Raw genomic sequence first — 22,627 nt, 5'->3', positions numbered from 1 at the left:
CCCGGATATTATTTACAGCCCGAACACAGTTCAGCCATCAGAGAGGCAGAGGGGTGAGAAATGAATCTTTGTATCTTTCGTCTCACGTGCTGTCATTCAGCTTCCCTAAAGTTACAACAAAGCTGCTCAATTATTCACAAATGTTTGATTTTTTTTTACAGTTTGAGCGATGTTAACATAATTACACATTCAGTTACTTAGCTTAGCAGCTAACAGGAGCTGGATTTCATTTAAAGATTATTGTAAAATATCGAAATAAGCAGAAAACACGCTCCTCTTCTAACATGTTCTTCTGTTTTTAAAATGGCGACATTACTATAGCTCATATATATACTATAAGTCTTCAGTTATGCTCTGTTCAAAACAGCTGTCAATATTGCAATTCAATTAGTCAAAAGTGACAGTAAAGAGATTTATAATGTTCTCAAGTATGTTACCTCAAAATGTTGCCTCAAATGAAGGTCTTCAGAAATGTTCTCTCAGTAAATTATCCTGAAAAAATTTAGTTCACAGCTGTTTTCAGTACTCATAATAAGTGTTCAATGTTATGAATATCACAGGCACATTCCTAGTTCTGTCTAAACACCAAGTTGTGAGATACAGGCCCATTAAGTTAATCAAACAACAAACATCAGAATTTTGTTTTTGTTTTTGGTCAGAATAAAAGTCTATTTGGATGGCTATTTTGCGGTTTGACTGATTTGGTGTGATAATATTGCATATTAGATACACTTTTACTATTAGTAAAGTTAGTTAAAATTAGTTAAATCATTTACTAGCATCAATATTGAGAAGGAACATTTGTTACAGAAGCTGTTATGTAAATTAAAGTTTTAAAATCTTATTAGTTAAATAAAATAGTTTTGACTTTTAATGGTGATGGACTATTAAACTAACATTCAACTCTCCAAATAGTAAAAAACGCATTACTAGTAGTTGTCAATGTCTGTTAAGTTTCTATTAACTAACAGTAATAAAATGTGCCTTTTTGTAAAGTGATAATTAACAATTGGCCTGAAAAGAATCAGAACATTTACACCCCTCACAAATCTCTCATTTCTGTAGGAAGCTTTACATTATTATATTTGTGCATATACATGATATTAGTCAGTACTAAAGTCAATTCTGGAGCTAGTGTAACAAAATAACTTATGATAACGGTCCAAAATTTTACACCCAAACTATATGTTAGGGGAAAATATAAAAAAATAATAAACAAAGAGAGAAAAAAAAAATCAAGAGAAACAAAATTTTTTACAATTTTGTTGAAATTTTATAGTTTGTAATTTTTTCCTCAATATTTTGCATGAATTTATAAGAATTATCTTTCTATTTCTAAAGATGTTTGGTGACTAAAATATTATTTAAATAAATATTTTAATTAAATAAATCTGTTTTGTTCAAATGCACCAAAATATATTACCTCAGCTCAGTTTTAATTCCCACTTTAAACACTTAACAAACCATTTTTCTCTCACGACCTGATGCGGAGAGGCTTCGTTAGGCTTCGGACTTACCCTGTATCAGCCATGCTGTAAACTCAAGACCATGGGTGGTAGAGCTTTCTCATACAGTGCGCCTAAGCTGTGAAATGCACCACCTATCAGCATTAGGAATACCACTTCTCTGGACTGTTTAAGAAACTTCTTTAAGACTCACCTTTTTAGCATTGCGTTTAACTTCGCATGATCATTTTGTTACCTTTTTTATTCCATCTTATTGTTCATATTCTTATTGTTATGCTGTTTCTGCTATTGTTAGTATTTTGCCTTGTAGCACTTTGAGTCTAAGAAAAGCGCATTACAAATGAAATGTATTATTTTTTTAGGATCTATACTCACTGAGAAATAGATAAAAATATAAATTTTCATATGGGGTGTGTCATTTATGTTGAACACTGTACATTGAATTATTAACGTAAAGAAACATGTGTATTTAAAAAAAATCCTAATGAGTCTTCAAGCATTTGGTTCTGCGATGTACACCACAATCTGAATATTCTTGAGAGGCATTCAAAATGTTTAAATGATGAATAATTCATTCGAAGTGCCCACAATAATAATAATAATATCATGCATAGTTTATTGTGTTACTGAATATGTCTGGATGGATTCCTCTTTCCTGTTCATAAGGTGATGATTGGGTGCACCAATGAACACACGTCGGCGTCACGGTCCTAAAAGCAGCCAGGACGGGGTGTACACTGGGCCCTCTCAGACCCAGTCCCAGCTGGTCCAGCAGCTGGAAACCCCCCTGGCTGTCCCAGCGCCTGTTGCCCCCATCCCAGACACATTCAGCATGTCCTGCAGAGACCGAACCGGCGAGTTTCAGTCTGTGTGCAAGTCCCTGCAGGGAAGACAGGTGCGATAACTATTGATTCACACTGTCCGGAAACCTGCGAGTGGCTAAAAGATTCAATATAGTCTCGCTTTAATGGAGTTTGTACGGGTTGCATGAATTTCCTCTTGTTTTTATCTTTCAGAATGGAGCACAGCCTGTCAGAGCTGTCAACAATGCAGTCCAAAAGAGGAGTGATTTCACTCTCTTGGCTAAGTGAGTAAACTAATTTGCAATGTCTCATACAGAGTTAGAAATGAAAAGTAATAAAAGTCTCGATTTTTAGTCCTAACTTGGTCCTAATATCTGATCTTGAGCTGACAGCAATACACATGCACAGTCTGCTTTAGTTAATTACACATATATATCAAGTTTCATGGTTTGATATATGAATATGCTGCTATTAAACACACCTAATAATATTCAAATGCAGGTTGGAAATAATATGTAAAACCATGGGTTTTAACGATCAAATTCATTGACTTCCCAGCCTGATTTCATGACGAAATGTAACTATTTTAATGTTTTCAGTTTAGCGCCTAATTCATAGCTATTTTGTATGAGTTCATTTGTATGAAAATTTACTATTTTAAAAAGGAAGCGTGACACCCAACCCCACCCCTAAACCTAGCTGTCATTGGGGGATAAGCAAATCGTACTAAATTGTACAAATGAGATCGTATGAATTCATACAAATTAGCCACTAAAGCAAAAAGTTTTGAATTGTCATGAGATTGTGTTGGACTTCCTCCGGACATCATATCTACAAAATGACATGCCAAGGTTTTTTTCTTTTGGTTTCATTATATTGGTTTTATTTAATTTGAATGATTCTATAAAATGTATAATAGTGTAATCAAGTAAAACGTTATTTTCTTTAAAGACAGAGTTTCTGTCATGTTATTCATTATTTAAAAACTAAACCTTTATTAATTTCATTCCTACAAACTAGTTGATTTTCATCAAAATTCTGAGATAAAATAAATACATTTTGTTCATTCTTGGGACAATAAAACATTTTGAATTTGTTTTAAAGAAGGATTCATTGACATTTTGGCACCTACTAGTGGTTTATGTTATGTTTTATTTAAAATTTTATTCTAATATTTTTACAAACAAAACTTTTAAATGTTAGAAAAAAAAAATCCCCCTTTCATCGGCTGATCTGAAGGTGCTCCTAAAGCAGGGGTGTCCAAACTCGGTCCTGGAGGGACGGTGTCCTGAAGATTTTAGCTCTAACTTACTTCAACACACCTGCCAGGATACCTACTACTCAGAAGGTACTGCATTTGAATTTGAATGTATTATTACTCGAGCATTAGAAAAGTACGTTCTATACAGTATGAATTTGAGTAGTATGAATGGAATTGAGACGTACTACATCCGCCATTTTGTCATCATCACGTGACCTACCCTCATGAGTTGCGTCGGTTTACTCCCATTAAAAAATTCTCTTGCGGGGTATCATGGGATAGCTCAGCGTACTTGGGATGCGCACTTCAGAATCTTTCCGGAAGTAGTAGGTCATCCGGGTACTTCTTGCATACTGTTTTTCAAATTCTATGAATTCGGGCATACTATTCAGCTAGCATAAAGATTTTAGCGTACTATATAGTATGGAAGTATGCGGTTTCAGACAGAGCCAATATTTGTAGAAAGCCTAGTAAGAGCTTGATTAGCTAGCCCAGGTGTGTTTGATTGGGGTTGGAATAAAACTTAGCAGGACATCGGCCCTCCAGGATCAAGTCTGGACACCCACTCTTTATTTTTTTCTTTATTAAAAGCACAAGAAGTGAACCTAAAAAGAATGATATATAAATCAGTTTTATAAATAAAAAAGTGATGTGTTTTTGGAGGTGATGATGTTGGCTTATGAGTTACAATCACATAATGTTCTTCTAGAGCACAGGTGTCAAATCCTGTAGAGCCGCAGCTCTGCACAGTTTTGCTTTAGCCCTAATTAAACACACCTGATCAAACTAATTGAGTCCTTCAGGCTTGTTTGAAACTTACATGTTAAGCTGCGGTCACACTTGACTTTTCTTCCCATAGACTTCCATTCATACGCACACGAATGCGTCAGACCGGAAATGCAGGGTCATGCGTCAAGTTTCGCAGGTTGCTGCGGTGCAAAGAAATCGCATCACTTGACTGCATGAGACCAATCGAGGATTAAAACAGGACCTCTCTGGGCAGAAATTTAAAACATGGAGCAATCGCTCGCTTTTTTAAATGTCTAATAAGCTTGTTTAATCCCGCCCCTTTTCGCAGCGCCGCACGACAGAATATCGCAAACTCAAACTCTAATGTGACCTCAGCTTTAGTGTGTTGGAGTGTTGGAACTAAACAGTGCAGAGCTTCAGCCCCCAGGAATTGGATTTGACACCTGTGTTCTAGGGAAAGATACGTCACATTTTGCCTGTTTTTAGTGCTTTACTTTTTATTTATTATTTTTGTAAATATATTAAATAATCGTACACCCTATTTCTGTTTAAATTTAATGTTTATTCATTTTTAATTATATTGATCTATCTATAAAAATGGAAATAAAACAGCACAGATGTTGTCAGAAAAACATGAAATGTTTCTTGTCCACCAAAATTAAGATATTTATATCACATTTTTGACTCTACTCAAAACCTTGTAAGTATGACTTGCATTTTAAATGTATTTGTCTTTAAGTGACTAGAGCCTGACAACTATACATTAATAAATAAATGAGCATCATACGATTGACCGAACTCGAATCAGAATTGTGAATGATTTTCTTAAGCCACGAGTGGCTTTGACCAACACAAACACTGACTGGAATCAAGGTCAGCTGACTCCTCACTGCATTTACCTTCACATACTTTACTTTATTGTTCCTTTATTGTTGTGGAACATCAGATCCAATTTTATGACCAATTTCCCGGAAAATCCAGGGAGTTCAAGGATTTTTCCCTGCAACTGTATTTAGTATTGGCACCGAGACGCTGCATTTGACCTATAATTTATTCAGACCTACTTAAGCTTTAATGGTCTGCGTTATTTCATCGACTTGGCTTTATGACAGATATTGACCCGCATCTTATTAACAGGCGAATTGGAAGAGACCTCAGCAACACTTTTGCCAAGCTGGAGAAGCTCACAATTCGTAAGTATCTTGTCTCTCCTGTCATCGTTGCACATGTTCAGGCTGTTTTTAGCATATAACTCAAACTGTTCACATCTACAGTTGCCAAAAGAAAGTCCCTGTTCGATGACAAAGCCACTGAGATTGATGAACTCACTTATATCGTGAAACAGGTGAGGGTTTATTATTACCGGCCGTTCAAAAAGGACACATTATTCTGTCTGTGCGTTTCATACTGCTATCCGTTTATGTTCAGGACATCAACAGTCTGAATAAGCAGATCGCTGGCCTGCAGGAGCTGGTTCGGTCTCGAAGTGCACAGAACGGCAGACATCTTCAGACACATTCCAACACCATTGTGGTCTCATTACAGGTATTAACCTCTGGCTTTAGTGTTCATTCACAAAATAATGATGTCTAGTGGATGTTCGCCTGAAATAAATATGTTTTCTGTTTGTAGTCCAAACTAGCATCGATGTCCAGTGACTTCAAGTCTGTCCTGGAAGTCAGAACAGAGGTAATTGATTAGCTTTTTTGCCTTAAATGCAGTATTTAGTACGGGTGCTAACTTTGACCAAATATAGAGTTCGCAGTTAGCCAAAAATCACTTATTAATTCCCAATTTGCTGATCTCATTAAACTGATCTCATTCTGATAACGGAAGAAAATGTGTTTCTGCTGTCAGTCAAATCTGATATGCTTGCAGCAGTGACACATCTTGACACACATGAACTAAATCTGCATCATCGGCAGCAGGTTGTTAATCTGCAAAACACACAGTAATCTTCTTTGCAAAGTCTTTTCTGAATTTTTTGTTTGCCTCAGTACAGGTCGGTGTTGTCAGATTACTCTAAAAACATCACACCAGCTCAGTTGTTATGCTTTAACCCTTTGACTGCCCCTCTATTAAACGGTTGGCCATGTTTTTACTGTGTAAATAATGACTGTTAAAGTCTTTAAAGAGTGACTGTTTTAAATAATGGTTTACACACACAGCATTGTTGGTTTATAAAAAAAAATCAAACAAACATCCTGTTGCACTACTACACTTGATTTTTGTTTAATTGTAAAAAAACAAGAAAACAGGTTGAATTAGAATCTGAAATATTTTATGGCATACTTCAAAAAATAAAGATGATTTAGTATTCAAAAATATTTTATTTTGAATATTTCTTTAAATAAATTTGTCTTACACTTCATATTTTCAGATTTTTCATATTATATCTATTAAGCCTGGTACTTTTACAATAAACTGACATATCCACTATTTGGTAGAGGCTGATATTTTAGAAATTGTGGGATGTGTTGGGGAAAAAATGCATTGAGTGTGTTAACTAGCGACATTAGGAGTTAAGAAATGCAATCCAAACATTTTTTTCTTGGTGGGGCAGTTAAAGAGTTAATGGAAAATATCCGGTGGCCGAGAGAGCTTAACGTGCAGCAATTGAGAAAAACACATGCAAATTAAGAAAAGATCTTTATCTGTTTGTCAGCAAACGTGTTGCAAATCCTCACAACGCAAACACATTGAGAAATTTCTTAATTTGAAGAAAATTCAAGGCGATCCAAAAACGTGACAGACCTGCCTGTGATTTGCTCATTGTGCCGTGACTTTTACTCAGTGAAGTTGTAGGTGATCTTTAAAAGGTGAGTATTTTTGTTTATTTTAACATCCCAACTACACAGTTCTCTTGTCTTTTGCATATTATTAGCCTTAATAACCATAACGGGGATGGGGAGACCAATCAAATGGTAATAATAAACATTTACAAAGCGATGTAATAATTTCGAAAATCATAATCACAATATATTTATCCATGCTAATATCAGATGGCCAGAAAGTGATACATTTTTTTAGATATTGTTAAAATTTTGGTGTTTGTTATGCAGCAAGTTCAAAGACTGTTGTGTACACCATTTTTTTATAAAATTCAATTTAATGTGTGACAGGACTAAAAAGTGGTCATAAACGAATATTTTCTCAATTCAAATATTGTATCGGCTTGGACCCGGAAACTGTATTCTATACGTCACGACTTAACAAGCGAATAGCTGGGTCTGTTACCTTTTTGGGTCCCCTTGAAACATTTCCGTTGTGCTGTTTCCGTTGCATGTGTTGTGAAAAATTGTAGCGTGTTTCTTAATTTGTTTGTGTTGTGAGGATTTGCAGCACATTTACTAACCCATGAAGAACTTTTCTTAAATTGCTGGTGTTTTTTGTAATTGCATGTTTTCTAAAATCGCTGCTCGTTAAGCTCTCTCGACCATTTAAAAATAACTTGCATTTTTTAAAGCAGTGGTTCTTAACCCCATATCACTGCACATATTGCATGTCCTAAAATTAACCCTAAAATACTTCTATATGATAAAATGAAGACTCAAAATTGACCTAATAATTAATTAATTTTGAATCATTATATTTAAAGGCTATATTTCCCATTTATTTCTATCTATTTGTAGAACCTGAAGCAGCAGAGAAGCAGACAAGAGCAGTTTTCTCAGACTCCTGCCTCCGCATCTGCTTTCCACGCTAACAGCTTCAGTAAGAGCATCTTTGGTTGTGAAAAAGTCATCTCAAGATGTTCAGTGAGGTTTAGGTGAATTATTGTGAATCTAAGTGCTTTCCACTGCTTGGTACCGCTCACTTTTTTAAACCTGGAACTTGATACTTTTTTAGTACTGCCTTAGCTGAGGTTCCATGTAAAGATATTGATTGGCCATATAGATTCGTCACTACCTGTGACACTGAATTTTTAAAACAAGACACTAAGGCTGTATACAAAATTGCCCACTATACCCTTATTCACCATTCTCTACTTTAGTGCACTAACTTAGTCCACTTAAATTAGTGAATTTCAGTCCTGAGTGCCACTTTGGCTGCTAAATTCCTCAGACAGATTAGATATTCAAGTTCTTTGTCAGACTTTGATATTTACAATATTTAGCGATCCATGTAATAATAATGATGATTTTTAATAGTTTCTGTAATGTATGCAAAAGTTAAGTAAACCGTTACATAATAGAATTAATTTATGAAGTATTTTCTTAGCTGTTGAGTGTACTTCAGTTGTGGATGCATTGTGGGTTTGATTAAGTACACTTCAGAAATTCCCCCTGGTTTTGAACACTTCTACAAATGGCACAAATAGTGCACTCAATTAGTATTGGGGTGATTTGGGCCCAAAACAGCCGCAGTAGTAGTGTCTTTAGATCTATCTATCTATCTATCTATCTATCTATCTATCTATCTATCTGTCTGTCTGTCTGTCTGTCTGTCTGTCTGTCTGTCTGTCTGTCTGTCTGTCTGTCTGCACATTAATGACATACAGCTTAATATCATCTTGAAGTAATATAGTCCCTAACATAGTGGCCGATGGAGACCCAGATGGAGTGGCTTAGAATGTTACGGCAGTACAGACGGTGCACCTAAAATGCACCTAAAATGCTATATCTCTAATCAAACCCACTCTTAAGCGGTACTAAAGTGCAGTGGAAAAGCAAAGTTGTGTCAAGCTCATGTGTAAGTCATATCACACAGCGCAAAAGCACCATTAGTGTGTGAAAATGAAGCCTTTCACATTTTGAGCCTGATGTATCTTAGTATTGTTATCCAGGAATATGGCCATGAGACATGTCATCTGACATGTTTAAGAAATAAAAAGCTGAACACTTCATCAATTAGGGTCAAAAGGCCAAATATGTAATATACAAGAAATAATAATCACCGTTATATTCAAAATACTCTGAATAACTAATGATAATTAAAAGAATATTCACATTGTAATTGCAATGGTGTTCATAACAGTGAGAAATGCATTTATTGGTAAGTTTAAAAGTTCAAATATTAATATTTTTTATTATTATTAATAGTAACAGAGTTACTGTAATACTAAATTTGGCTTTTTCTATTAACTAACATTTTCTAATGAAACGATTGGCAATTATTTTGTTGATCTTTGTAATCGTTTAACAATTAATCAGATTTATTTACTCTAAACATTTATAAAGCACTCTACAGAAATGAGTACACCCCCTTTAGGAAATGAATATTTTGATCTATTTCTCATTAAATATAGCCAATAATCTTTGGTCCATTTAAACAAAACAGTTTTATTAAACAGTTATTTCCATTAAAATAAGAGTTTGGTCACCTAACATCTTTAGGAATAGGAAGAGAATACATTTAAACTCAAACTAGGTATTGCAAAAAAAAAAAGTACAAACTATATTTGATTTGTTTTGTGTTTCTCATGATTTTTTTCTGTTTATCAAAATTTTATTTGGTATTTTCTCCAACATATTAATATGGGTATACTGATGTTTGGTCTGATTCACTTCTGTTTTGTCTTTGGTACTGCCTAATCTACTGATATGCACAAATATATTATTTTAAAGTGCTCTATAGATAATATTCATTTAAAACAGAGATCTGGGAGGGGTGTCCTTATTTACGATGAGCTCTGTAAAGCAATAAACTTGGTATTTTTGATAATATACCTGTTAAAGTAACCCTTTTTTTGCAACTTAGGTCAAATAATACCATATACCTTGATAAAATCTTAAGCAATTAATTGCAGCATGAAAAACAGATACTGTCATAACCCTAATCACTGTAATAAAGGTCTAATCTGAGCCAAACAATTGACATGACAGTGTATATTTTACATTTACTGTATACGTTTTATTTGATAAAATGTCTGGTAACAAACCCAGCACTCTTTTTCATCTTTTCCATGTTTATTACCAGATAATTCAGTGCTTATGCAGGACGACTCGAAGAAGACGGATATATCTATAGATATGGACCTGAACTCCAGTCAGCAGATGCAATTAATCAACGAGCGGGTATTGTTTGTATATTGGTTGTTTTGTATCAGTAGCTGCTTGTAAACTGATTTAAATGTGTTTGAATCACTGCTTCCTTGTGTCTGTGTAGGATTCGTACATTCAGAACCGTGCAGACACTATGCAGAATATAGAGTCCACCATTGTGGAGCTCGGATCCATATTTCAGCAGCTGGCTCATATGGTTAAAGAACAAGAAGAGACTGTACACCGGTGAGGAACGAAACCTTTGAGCTTTTCAGTGCATGTGGATTTGGTTATTGACGATCACACACGATCCAGAATAGTTTTGTTTGTCAAAACTCATCCAGGTGTTGTCACAGCAGCAGGTCTAGAAGCTCAAACCTGCCCAGAAGTAGATTATTTCATATGAAAATAATTTCATTGTGTCGTTTCAAGTGAAGTTGATGCTGAAAGCATGTATCGACTTATGATGTTTTCTTACAAGAGTGTTTTGATCAATATGTACATTTACGCACATTCCTTTAAAGGAGACCTATTATGCAAACATCTCTTTTATAAGGGTTTCAAACAGTTGTGTGGCAACAGTCTGTGAATATAACCAGCTTCTAATGGTAAAAATCTATTAAGTGTATTTTTTTTAATCACACTTCAAAAAAACAGTCTGGAGAAACACTATGATTGAAATTCTCCCTTTGTATATGTCATCAGACTGGGAAAGCCCCGCCCATTAGTGACAATGTCTTCTTTATTAGCATAGGACGTTAGTCTTTTTTTTTTTTTTTTCATCTGCCACTATGCTGTCACATAGGCATTCGTAGGTCCACCCTTTTTTTCAAAAGAGGGCTGAGAGCACAATCTAATTTGAATTTAAAGCGACAGGCACCAAAATGGCACAATTAGGATCTAAGCCTGAAAGGGGCAATTTCAAATACTTATTAAACATTATTTGTGGGGTATTTTAAGCTGAAACTTCACATACACACTTATGGAACATCAGAGACTTATTTTACATCTTGTGAAAAGGGCATAATAGCTCCTTTTTAAATAACAAAATAAACACAAAAAATTATAGCAATGATAAACTAGCAGTTTGATTATAGTGATAAAGTGCATCCGGAAAAGTATTCATAGTGCTTCACTTTTTCCACATATTTTTATGTTACAGCCTTATTTCAAAATGGATTCAATTCATTTATTTCTTCTATTCTACACGCAATACCCCATAATGACAATGTGAAACAAGAATTGTATTTTATTTTATTACAAATAAAAAAAACTGAAAAATGACAAGTAAATCAATATTCACAGCCTTTGCCGTGAAGCTCTTCATTGAGCTCAGGTACATTCTGTTTCCACTGATCATTCTTGAGATGTTTAGCAGCTTAATTGGAGTTGTCCTTTGAAAAGGCATACACCTGTCTATATAAGGTCCCAGGGTTGACAGTGCATATCATGACAAACCAAGCATGAAGACAAAGGAATTATCTGTAGACCTCCGAGACAGGATTGTCTCGAGGCACAAGCCTGGGGAAGGCTGAGGAAGGTTACAGAAACATTTCTGCTGCTCTGAAAGTTCCAATGAGCACAGAGGCTTCTATCATCCGTCAGTGGAGGATTTTTGGGACCACCAAGGGCCTCATGTAGACTTGTGTTGAATTCAAACTAAAACATTGCGTACGGACAAAGCTGTAAATGTGCGTACGCAATAAAAAATTCAGTTGTATAAAACACTGTGTACACGGAATCCCACACATATTCTCTTTGTACATCCAAATTAACGTGCACAAGTGCAAAACCCATCCCTGCCTCCTCCCCCTAATAAATATGGTAATGACTCTACTTTGGCAAAACCAAACAAAAAAGCAATGGCAAAAGCAAGCAAGAAAAGAAACTTCACAGAATGTGAACTGGTGGTGCTCCTATCGGAGGTAGACCGGAGAAAAACTGTGCTATTTGCAAGTTTGTCCTCCGGAATTAATAACAAAAGAAAAAAAAAAAGAGTAGGAGAGTTTAGCTGATGTGGTTAACGCATTGTGAGGGAATTAAAAAAGAAATGGTCCCATGTAAAGGTGCAGGTTAAGAGGAGAACAGGGGCGCACCGTCAAAATGTGGACCGAACTGGCGGGGGAACAGGGGATGCTAAACTAACACCCTTTGAGGAGGAGTTGCCTCAATCGTGGACGACACTTTACTGTCTGGAGTAGTATCCGTGTCTGTGGGAGACACAGATATATTAGAGGAACACTTTGTTAGGGTGGTGTAGCAGCACCCCTCCGCTCTTATCAAGGCAGCGCCACCGGCATTTCAGCTGCCCAATCGCCCGCTCTACAACTGACCGAGTGCCTGCCACCTTATAGCCTCATCCCAACCATGCTGTTTGTGAGGATGAATTAATCATGGATTGAACAAGGCCACCTTGCTACAATATTTGTTAAGCGCATTTGAGCATCACACATTATTTGCACATTTATTGAATGGAAATGATTCACGTATGCAAATTCGTCTTCAGATGGCGCCTTTAAAGCAATGTGCGTGCAGTCGATCACTCTGATTACATTGGGAAAACCGGCGATCGTTGCAAATTGCACGTTAATGTTTGGCTGGTCAACTGCATGGTATGGAAACCTTATATACCTGCTAGACATGCGGATGATCCTGTCCCAAACAGCTGGCATTGCACAGCTCAAAGATACTTTGAAGTGTGCAATTTAACATTGCCTCAAGGAGTCATCAATGGAAATAAAACAAACACACACAAGAAATGGACTCTTCCTAGAGCTGGCCGGCCATCTAAGCTGAGTGATCGGGGGAGAAGGGCCTTAGTCAGGGAGGTGATCAATAACCCGATGGTCACTCTGTCTGAGCTCCAGCGTTCTTCTGTGGAGAGAGGAGAACCTTACAGAAGGACACCCATCTGTGCAGCAATCCACCAATCAGGCCTGTATGGTAGAGTGGCCAGATGGAAGCCACTTCCCGCCCGGAATTTGCCAAAAGGCATCTGAAGGACTCTCAGACCATAGACTGATTTCACGCGGCCGCCATTTTTAAAAGCGAAATCGAGGCTGCGGTGGGAAGAAACCCGGAAGTATCGTTGGGAGTTACATTGGAACGTTGTGTAGCTTGCTGTATATCTTATCAGCGAAGATAAAGTGACACAAATTTATCATTTCACCGCCTTCCGAGTGACCCGAAGGTCCGTTCTGAATGAATGGTGAAAATAAAAAGGGATATCAGAGCTCATTTTTAGCTAAGTTAAGGGAAATGGCACTAGTTAGCTAGCGTTTTCTTTCCCAAACACACGTTTTAGACGCCATTTATCAAACGCGAGTTAATGAACTTATTCTTTCACTATATTAGACTTGTCACGATACTGAATTAAAAGAAAAACCATCAATTTCCCGCTAACATTTAAAGCACTGTTGATGGCTTTCTTAAAACAGCGCTGATTTGCCATTGTGTTCACGTGATCAACAGAATAGCTTGTGATTGGCCGAGAAGGTCATCAGTTCACCCTCCGCTGTTTACCGAGTACAAACACAGACGAGCCGAGCGATCTGCTTGATGACTCGACTGATCTTCACTGCTGCTTCGCGCTCGCGTCTCCGTGTATCTGTGTTTGCAATGAGTGAAGGGCAGTAAACTGACTGCAAACGCAGATACAAGGAGACTGGAACGCGAAGCAGCCGTGAAGATCAGTCGAGTCATCTGCGCTCAGCGGCGCTTCAATGTTAACTCAGCGGGAAATAGATGGTTTTAAAACTTCAGTACCGGGACAACACTAATACAGACAACACGAGGGTGTGCTACAGTGTTTTATCGCTCACTGGGTAACATAGACTGAAGCAGGGAAGCGTCCCCACAGTGTTTACCTGCTGCCATGATCTAAAGCCTAGGAGGACACTTGAGCATATTACTCTTAAAGAGATTGTGATGTTGTTTGATGCTAAATTGCTTTTAATTTTCTAAATTAAACTTACTGAATGATATTAAAGTGATGTTTACACCAGTTCTGCATTTTGAAATCTCGGCAACAGCTGGAGGTGTGTACTCCACAGCATGTTACTGTAATGTGTACAGTCCTTGTCCTATACTTCCGGGTTTCTTCCCACCGCAGCCTCGCTTTGGTTCTTTAAAATGGCGGCCACGTGAAATAAGCCTATAAGAAACTAGTCTGGGGCAACGGTTCATCCTCCAGCAGGACCTGAAGCACACCACCAAAATATCAATGGAGTGGCTACATAACAACTCAGTGAATGCCCTTAAGTGGCCCAGCCGGAGCCCAGATCTAAATCTTATTGAACATCTCCGGAGAAATCTGAAAATGGCTGTACACCGTCGCTTCCCATCCAACCTGATAGAGCTTAAGAGGTATGGGCAAAAATTCTCAAAGACAGGTGTGCCAAGCTTGTGGCATCATATTCAAAAAGACTTGAGGCGGTAATTGAGGTGCATCAACAAAGTATTGAGCAAAGGCTGTGAATACCTCTGTACATGTGATTTTTCAGGTCTTCTTTTGTAATAAATTTGCAACAATTTTAAACAACTTTTTTTCACATTGTCATTATGAAGTATTGTGTGTAGAATTTTGAGGAAATAATTGAATTTAATCAATTTTGGAAGAAGGCTGTAACATAAAAAAATGTGGAAAAAGTAAAGCGCTATGAATACTTTCTGGATGCACTGTATATCCAGATTTTTATTCTATGGTTCCTTTAAAATATCATAAGAAAAGCTCAGTTAGTGAAGGAATATATAATGCAGATTATATAAATACAGATACAACACTAACAATATTGACAATAATAAATAGTAAATACTAATATTGTTAAAATACCACAGACCTTAACTCCAAAATGTAGGTCAGATTCAAGAACGGGCCTTCATTTATATTTCCCGTTCCACACTTTTTGGGTCTAATCAATACGCAAGTGTGTGTTTCCCCATTTACTTCCATTTGTGGTCAAGTCGTCACAGTCTGTGACCATAATGGAAAGCTTTTTGCCATTGCAAACCTTATTTTACTGCCACACTAACAGTTATCCAGCAGTTCAATAAATAAAACCAGTATTATAAGTTATCTATCTAAGCTGATTTGCTCAAATAATTGTGCATATTTCTTTTAAGAAGCCAGCAGCCTGACTCCAGTTATAAATCCTTAAACAAACCTTACATTTCTTGGTACATACAATACTTTCATTCAACAACAAAGCGGTAAATGACAACTAATCTGATGTTACAACACATTTTACAACAATAGCTGTTTTTATTGTCTATTCAGCAAAAAGAAATCCTGAAGAAATGTATGATGATTTACACACCAATATTAAGCATTCTAATAAGAAATGTTAGCAACATTACAGCTTTTTCTGCATTCTTGATCAAATCAATGCAAGATTTAAAAGCCTTTTACACTTTTGAACTGTAGTATACTTGCACTACTTAAGCAGAAATGAATTCCTCTCTACCATTTCAGAATTGATGCGAACGTGGAGGACACTCAGCTGAACGTGGACCTGGCGCATACAGAGATACTCAAATATTTCCAGTCTGTGTCCAACAACCGCTGGCTGCTCATCAAGATGTTCCTAGTCCTCGTCGTCTTTTTCATTGTCTTTGTGCTTTTCATGACCTGACGTCCAGCTCTAAGAGGTGCTGATTTTGAGGAGTATATGATTCACAGTATTTGAAGAGTAAAAGAGGCTGTTCTCTCACTTCTGTCTGCTCTTTATCTGCTCACCGGCTGCAGTCTTTTACTGATCCTTGTTTCCAAAATTGGTGAAATGAATTCCAGTACAGACAAAGCAGCTGTCAGTTTTCATGGATTTCAAATAATTTAACTCTAATTGTCTTATATGTTTCGTTGTCTGTAGAAGAAATCAACATTGGTTTTCTGAAACACACACCTTAGCCAACATCGCCAACTATTTAAACACATTCTGGTTCATTCAGTCAAAGTGCAAACTATAATACTGTGGTTCATACTAATCATGTTACACATCTTTTTCTGACATCATGCATTGCATTATTTCTTTCTGGTGTCTAAATATTCCTTTTGAGGCCACTTGTTTTGCAGGAGTTTGAGATCTAAATCTTTTGTGTATTCTGACTGCTGCAAGACATCTCACATGACGGCATTACACCTCTACATGGTGACTGTTTTAATGTGGATTCTTCATATTTCTCTTTGCAAAACTTATGGATACAGCTGGTTCAGCAGGTAAGAGGTCAGTATTTGGAGCATCTAGACTTTTACAGGTTTTGGTGAGAACGGAGAACTGCTTTAACATAAAAGCTAGACATAATTCTTAATTTTGAGAGAAATATGAATAATAAAAAAAGATTTAGTTTATTTTTTATTTCCGTGGTTCTTTTAATCAACTTCCACAAGCTGGTTTGTACAGGAATGGCAATATTTCTGTGTGTGGTCACAGGGAGGCTGTTAGAAAACTGCTTTCCAGATCTCAGTGTAAAGGTGTGTTTGGACATTGAGATTGGGGGAATTCACATGCCATTATTTGTGAAATACATACTGTAAAGAATTGAAAAATGGAATCGAATTTCTTTGTTGTAACGTCTCTGTGTGTGAAATCTGTTTTTCTTTTTTATTGTAGCATGTTTTATAGGCGCATAATTCAAAAAATGATGAGATTACTAATAAAGTTATCTATTTTTAGGACAAAATTGGCATTTTGTAATGTTTATTTTTTGCTAGGGCTTATTTTGATAAGCGATTAAACATTTCATTATTTTTTTAAGGTGGAAAAATTTACATTTATATATATTTACATTTTGTTGTTTTATCAACATTATTAATATATATATATAAAGATACTCTGTCTTGACTAAATATTTATATATATATATATATATATATATATAGAGAGAGAGAGAGAGAGAGAGCGCTCAGCATATATAAATAAACCCCTCACAAATCTCTCATTTAAATGAATATTTTCTATAGGAAGCTATACAATATTCTATTTCTGCATCTACATTAGTTTAGTCAGTACTGAAGCCAAGTCTGGAGCTTATCTAACAAAATAACTTACAATAATGGTTCAAAAATTAGGCCAAATTTATGTTGAAAATATTCAATAAAAGTTTCAAAAATGACAAAAATCAAAAGAAACAAAAATATATAAACAATTCTGTGAAAATGTTGTAGTTTGTAATTTTTGTTTTGCAATATTTAGTATGAATTTAAATATATATATTTTCCATTTCTAAAGATGTTCTTTGACTAAAATATTATTTTAATAAATATATCTGTTAAATAAATCTGTTTTGTTCAAATGTACCGATATATATTACCCATATTCACTGAGAAATGGATCAAAATATTAATTTTCAAAATGGGGTGTAGTCATATATGCTGAGCACTGTATAATCAAAATCTTAAGACTGGGAGCAAAATGACAAGTATTCACATTTGATATGTATGCTTGTTAAAAATTAAAACAAATATTGTGTTTGGTGACTAAAGCTCATTATGCTCCTGAGATTAAAGCCTTTTCTGATGCAGACTGCAGACCGGTAACCATAAGACAAGATCTGTCTTAACTTTAACATCTTCAAACATCACATCTTCAAACATCACGTCTCCTCCCACATCACAAACTTGCCCATTTGGAATTTACAAGTGGGCATCACACATAGGATGCTGAAAGGTAGAAGAAAGTTTTATTCTCTGAACCTGGACGGCCTTGATGGCTTCCAACATTACCAGGCTCCGTCATGACCCGGGGTGCCTCTTGCTTCAATAAGAAAATCAGCTTCAGGTTCTGCAGAGGTGACTGGCTACGTGGACAGGTTGCATCTGGCATTTCTCGTGACTGTAGATTTTCAACATAGGACAAGACTGTAGTTCATAATGCTTGCCTGATGAAGGACATCATCCAGAAGAGTATGATCTTAATCCCATTGAAAACTTGGATGGATGGCAAGGGAAGATGTCTGTTAATTTCAGACCGTAGATGCCCTTCGTGAAGCCTTCATCACATGGAATCATCAATATATCCAGTGATATATGCTGGATGCATGCTGAAACCAATGTTTGCAGTGTTCAAGAAAGAAAGTGAAGCTACTCACTACTGAGTCTACTTGTGTTTGGTTTGAGTTTAAATTCAGATCTATATTCATTGCCTGCTCTCCATTATTTTGTCATTTGCTCCAGTTTCTTCTTTTGCCAGTTTGAAGCAGCTCTTACAACCTGAATACCATCCTGGAGACCATCTCAATTTCGGACCTCGTCTGAAGATTTGGATCAGGAGTGTGTATATATACAGTATATGTGTGTGTGTATATATATATATATATATATATATATATATATATATATATATATATATATATATATATATATATATATATATATATATATATATATATATATATACCTTACCGTAAACTGAAATCTTTGGATCCACAGAGACAATTGATCAATTATTTTAATTAGCGATTATGATTAAATATATTCATCAGTTATTGGAGTCTTAATACTGGCATTTGATAAATACGTCATGTTTGATGTAAGGGAAATCTCTAAATGATGAATCAGCAAAACCAAGCTATATGATACAAATATAATAGAAAAGCATTCCATTACTGAACATCAATACTTTAAAACAATGCTAAAGAAAGCTACAGTGTTGCCAGAATGGTCAGTTTGTTCAGGTCTGTACTTTTTCTTCCACAATGCTGATATGTGGCATGCTCCTGATCCTCCTGTTCCTGTAGATCTTTTCATCTTCGTCTCCGCCAGGATTCTCATCGTCTTGTCCGGCTGTGGACCTGATCCAGAGTGGGCTGATGCGGAGCCGTGAGCGCAGGTTGATGACGGACATGCTCTTGCTGCGGCTGACCCGGGCCTTCAGCGCTTTCTCCATGGCGGCTCCCTCCTCCATCTCATCCAGGTAGTTGCAGAGAACTGCCCGAAACACGCGAGATACCTCACTCACCTCCGGCTCAAGCTCTGTCACCATTTTCCTCAGTCTAAACAACAAATATACAGATGATGTCTCAAAGACACTTTCTATACGAGGTTTGTGGTGTATTCTGATTTAAGCATTGACATATTTAAAGAAATGTTCTGTTGAAAGCATATGGAATTTTTATTATAAGGGTTTATCTGGCTTTTTTTTAACATTCTGATTCTTAGTGGTAGTAGAATTGTAATAATTGTACAATAATGTTACAATATGCCTATATGTACAATATGCTATATATTTTGCCCCATGAAAACGGATCTGGTAAACCTTGAACTGTTCATCTAGTATATGCGCTTTTGTTTAAATCCATCTGTTTACATTAATTCCACTTTTCTTTTTGAGAAATATCAGATATTGAAAAGAAAAACTACAATACCCATAATGCTATATAGAATATTTCACCAGTGTTGAAGAATGTAGCTTTCAAAATGTGTGAAAAATGTTCTTCAGCTCCACCTACTCTTATGAATCAGAGCCATTGCAGGGCTCTCGCAAAATGTGGTAGCCTGAAGTCCATGGGCTGTTGTTTTTTTCAGTCGGGCTACCAAAATCTGCATCGTGCCCCGCAGGCTATGTAGATATGTATCTAGCCGGGCATGGTTTAGATATTTGGAAGCCCGACTGAAAAAACAATAGCACCGGGATTTCAGGCTACCAGATTTTGCGAGCCCTGCAGTGATATAATCACGTCAGTCATCCTATTCTTTCAAAATACATATTAGAAATGTCTTTAAACTCCCCGTACTTTTTCTTTTATGGGATGATTCCATTCTACAGCTGAACACTCATCAAAAAAGGATCTTATCAGCTGCAAGCACTGCTGTTAAAAAGACTCCCCCAATTTTTACCTGATTATTATATTTTAGAGAGATTGGCTTGCTGGAAGGAACAACTGCCAGGCTTAACGGCGCAAAAGACCAATCATGCTGCGATGTTGCTGGACAAGCTTAAAAGCTGACTTTCCAACACAATCTCACGGCAATTCGGAACTTTGATTTAGTGGCTAATTTGTATGAATTCATACAATCTAATTCGTACAATTTAGTACGATTTGCTCATCCCCCAATGACGGTGGGGTTAGGTGCCACGCCTCCTTTTTAAAATCATACAATTTCGTACAACTGAACTTGTATGAATTAGCCACTAAACTAACAAAACGTAAAGCACCTATGTTTTCTCGTGAGATCAGGCTGGACTTTCCTATCATATACTGTACGGTATATCCAGCGATGTAAAGTAACAAATTACAAATACTCCAGTTACTGTAATTGAGTAGTTTTTCCTCAGGAATTGTAATTTACTAAGTTGTTTTAAAAACGTGTACTTTTACTTTCCCTTGAGTACTTTTTGAGTGCTGTATCTGTGCTTTTACTCCACTATTTTCCTTTAGCCTGCACTCACTACGTTGTTTCTTTCTTGTCTATGGTGATTGGCTAAAGTAGAAAAATGCGATTCCTGTTCAATCAAATCGCACATAGAAAGTAAATCGCATCACAACCTCAAGACATGGTTGCTTTATAAATGCAGCAAACCTTCTGGAAGCATTAAAAATGTCCAAGAGGATGTCCAAAATCTTTACATGCAATGACCCAGAGACTTTTTATAGACTGCATGTCAATAATGCGAAAATGAAAGATGTCGACAGTATGATGACTGAAATCACTAAACAGCCTTAAACAATCACTAATTGGAACGAATGAAGAATGGAAGAAGGGACCGAACGAAGGAAGGAAAAAAAGGATCAAATAAATGAAAGGAAGGTTGGAAGAAACGAATGAATATAAGATCACTAAATGCACTATAGAATGTTAAGTTTATACATCCCTGCACATACTGCATGGAAACACATCAGCCTTTCACTGTGTAATACTCTACTTGTGTAACACTCAATACTCACTGTGTAATACTCACACAGTGTAAAACTCAGTACTTTTAAAAGGGCTACTTTTTACTCATATTTTGAGTAATATTTACAACAGATACTTTTACTCTACTTGCACTACATTATTAGGCAAGTAATTGTACTTTTACTTAAGTATGATTTTTCAGAACTCTTTCCACCACTGATTTCTTCTTAATTTAATCTATGATTGAAATTTATTTTTTTTGTATAAGTGGAAAGTTTCATGGCATCTATTTTAGGCATGGGCCACTATAAGATTTTGACAGTATGATGACCTTAGGGTTTCACTGTATTGTGATCACTGCTCTAAAACATGTTCTTTTTTAAATGTCTGGGTAAAAAACAACATTTTCCCCTTTGAAAACAATATATTTTATTTTGAGAAACATTTATAATATTATGGAGCAGTAAACGTGTCCGGCTAAAACATTCAAATGAATCATTACTTCTGCTCTCTTCATTAGTTTCTAAAACACAGATTTCTTTACAATTTAAAACGACATCTTTGGATATTATTTCTGCTGAAGATACTGTTGTCCTAAAAAACAACAAAAAAAGTAAATAAAAAAATCTTACACGTACCTTAGGAAAGGTATTACAGAAAATTTTGGCGGTTTTAAAACCTTGACTTTTCCAAACCACGGTATACCTTGAAAACTGTTATCGTCCCATGCCTAATCTATTTGTATGTAGTTGATGTATGTTTTATAATTCGAATAAATATTGATTTTAAATAATCAGGAATGTCTTTAAACAGTGACACCCTTTATTTTATTTTCTATGTGAATGTTCCTGTCTGAGTTTAGCATTGCTCACTATAGTCTAGCTGCTGAAGACCGACCTGAGAATGAGTGGACCGCACTGGGATGGAGGGATCTTGGCACACAGATCCTGCAGCTCCAGTTTCTCTCCAGGTGAGATCTCACGGGAGGACCTCTGTGGAGCTGATGCCAGCCAGCTGTAATCCACAATGGAGCTGCGCCTGCGGGTCTCCATTGCCCTCTCCTGGTAGAGGCGTTCGGTGCGCTTCACCAGAGATCCCAACTCTAACATCAACATGTTAGTTACTAGTTCCTCAGGTGAGCGATGACCAGGAACCTGCGGCTCCTTGGAGAACACTGACGACCAGAGGAACATCTGAAACGGTAAAGAGTTTTGAAGCACTTCTTAGTCAGTTCAAAATACACTCCCTGGATGATTTTTAGGTACACCTTGCTGAGACCTTGTATTGGACCTACTTCAGATCTTCCTTAATTTTTGTGTGGCATCGATTCAACAAGGTGCTGCAAATCTTTGGTTCATATTGCCATGAGAACATCACACATTTTCACACATAGCCTTAATGTAAATCTCTCAATCCAGCACATCTTAAAGGTTGGATTGAGTTCTGGTGACTGTAGTTTGAGCTTTGTGATGTGAAGCATTATCCTGCTGGAAGTAGGCATCACGATAAGGGTTCACTTTGGTCATAAAGTG

At 36.4% G+C, this 22,627-nt stretch overlaps 2 protein-coding genes across 2 annotated transcripts; one reads left to right on the top strand and one right to left on the bottom strand.

Moving 5' to 3' along the window:
- Positions 1-16,836, top strand: stx5al (syntaxin 5A, like). The gene is made up of 11 exons (XM_056446740.1): positions 1-53; positions 2,133-2,361; positions 2,483-2,553; positions 5,418-5,473; positions 5,555-5,625; positions 5,709-5,825; positions 5,913-5,969; positions 7,913-7,994; positions 10,200-10,297; positions 10,389-10,510; positions 15,735-16,836. Exons 2-11 carry the CDS (start codon positions 2,152-2,154, stop codon positions 15,892-15,894), a joined length of 1,044 nt encoding a protein of 347 aa, XP_056302715.1. The 5' UTR covers positions 1-53; positions 2,133-2,151; the 3' UTR covers positions 15,895-16,836.
- Positions 16,837-18,928: 2,092 nt separating this feature from the next.
- LOC130215207 (protein RD3) lies at positions 18,929-22,288 on the bottom strand. Its single transcript, XM_056447115.1, has 2 exons — positions 21,993-22,288; positions 18,929-19,252 (listed from the first exon to the last, which is right to left on the bottom strand). Exons 1-2 carry the CDS (start codon positions 22,286-22,288, stop codon positions 18,931-18,933), a joined length of 618 nt encoding a protein of 205 aa, XP_056303090.1. The 3' UTR covers positions 18,929-18,930.
- Between the last annotated feature and the right edge of the window lie 339 nt (positions 22,289-22,627).

The sequence above is a fragment of the Danio aesculapii genome, chromosome 21, assembly GCF_903798145.1.
Source record: "Danio aesculapii chromosome 21, fDanAes4.1, whole genome shotgun sequence".
Classification (NCBI taxonomy): Eukaryota; Metazoa; Chordata; class Actinopteri; order Cypriniformes; family Danionidae; genus Danio; species Danio aesculapii.
This window is presented reverse-complemented; position numbering and strand designations above follow the sequence as displayed.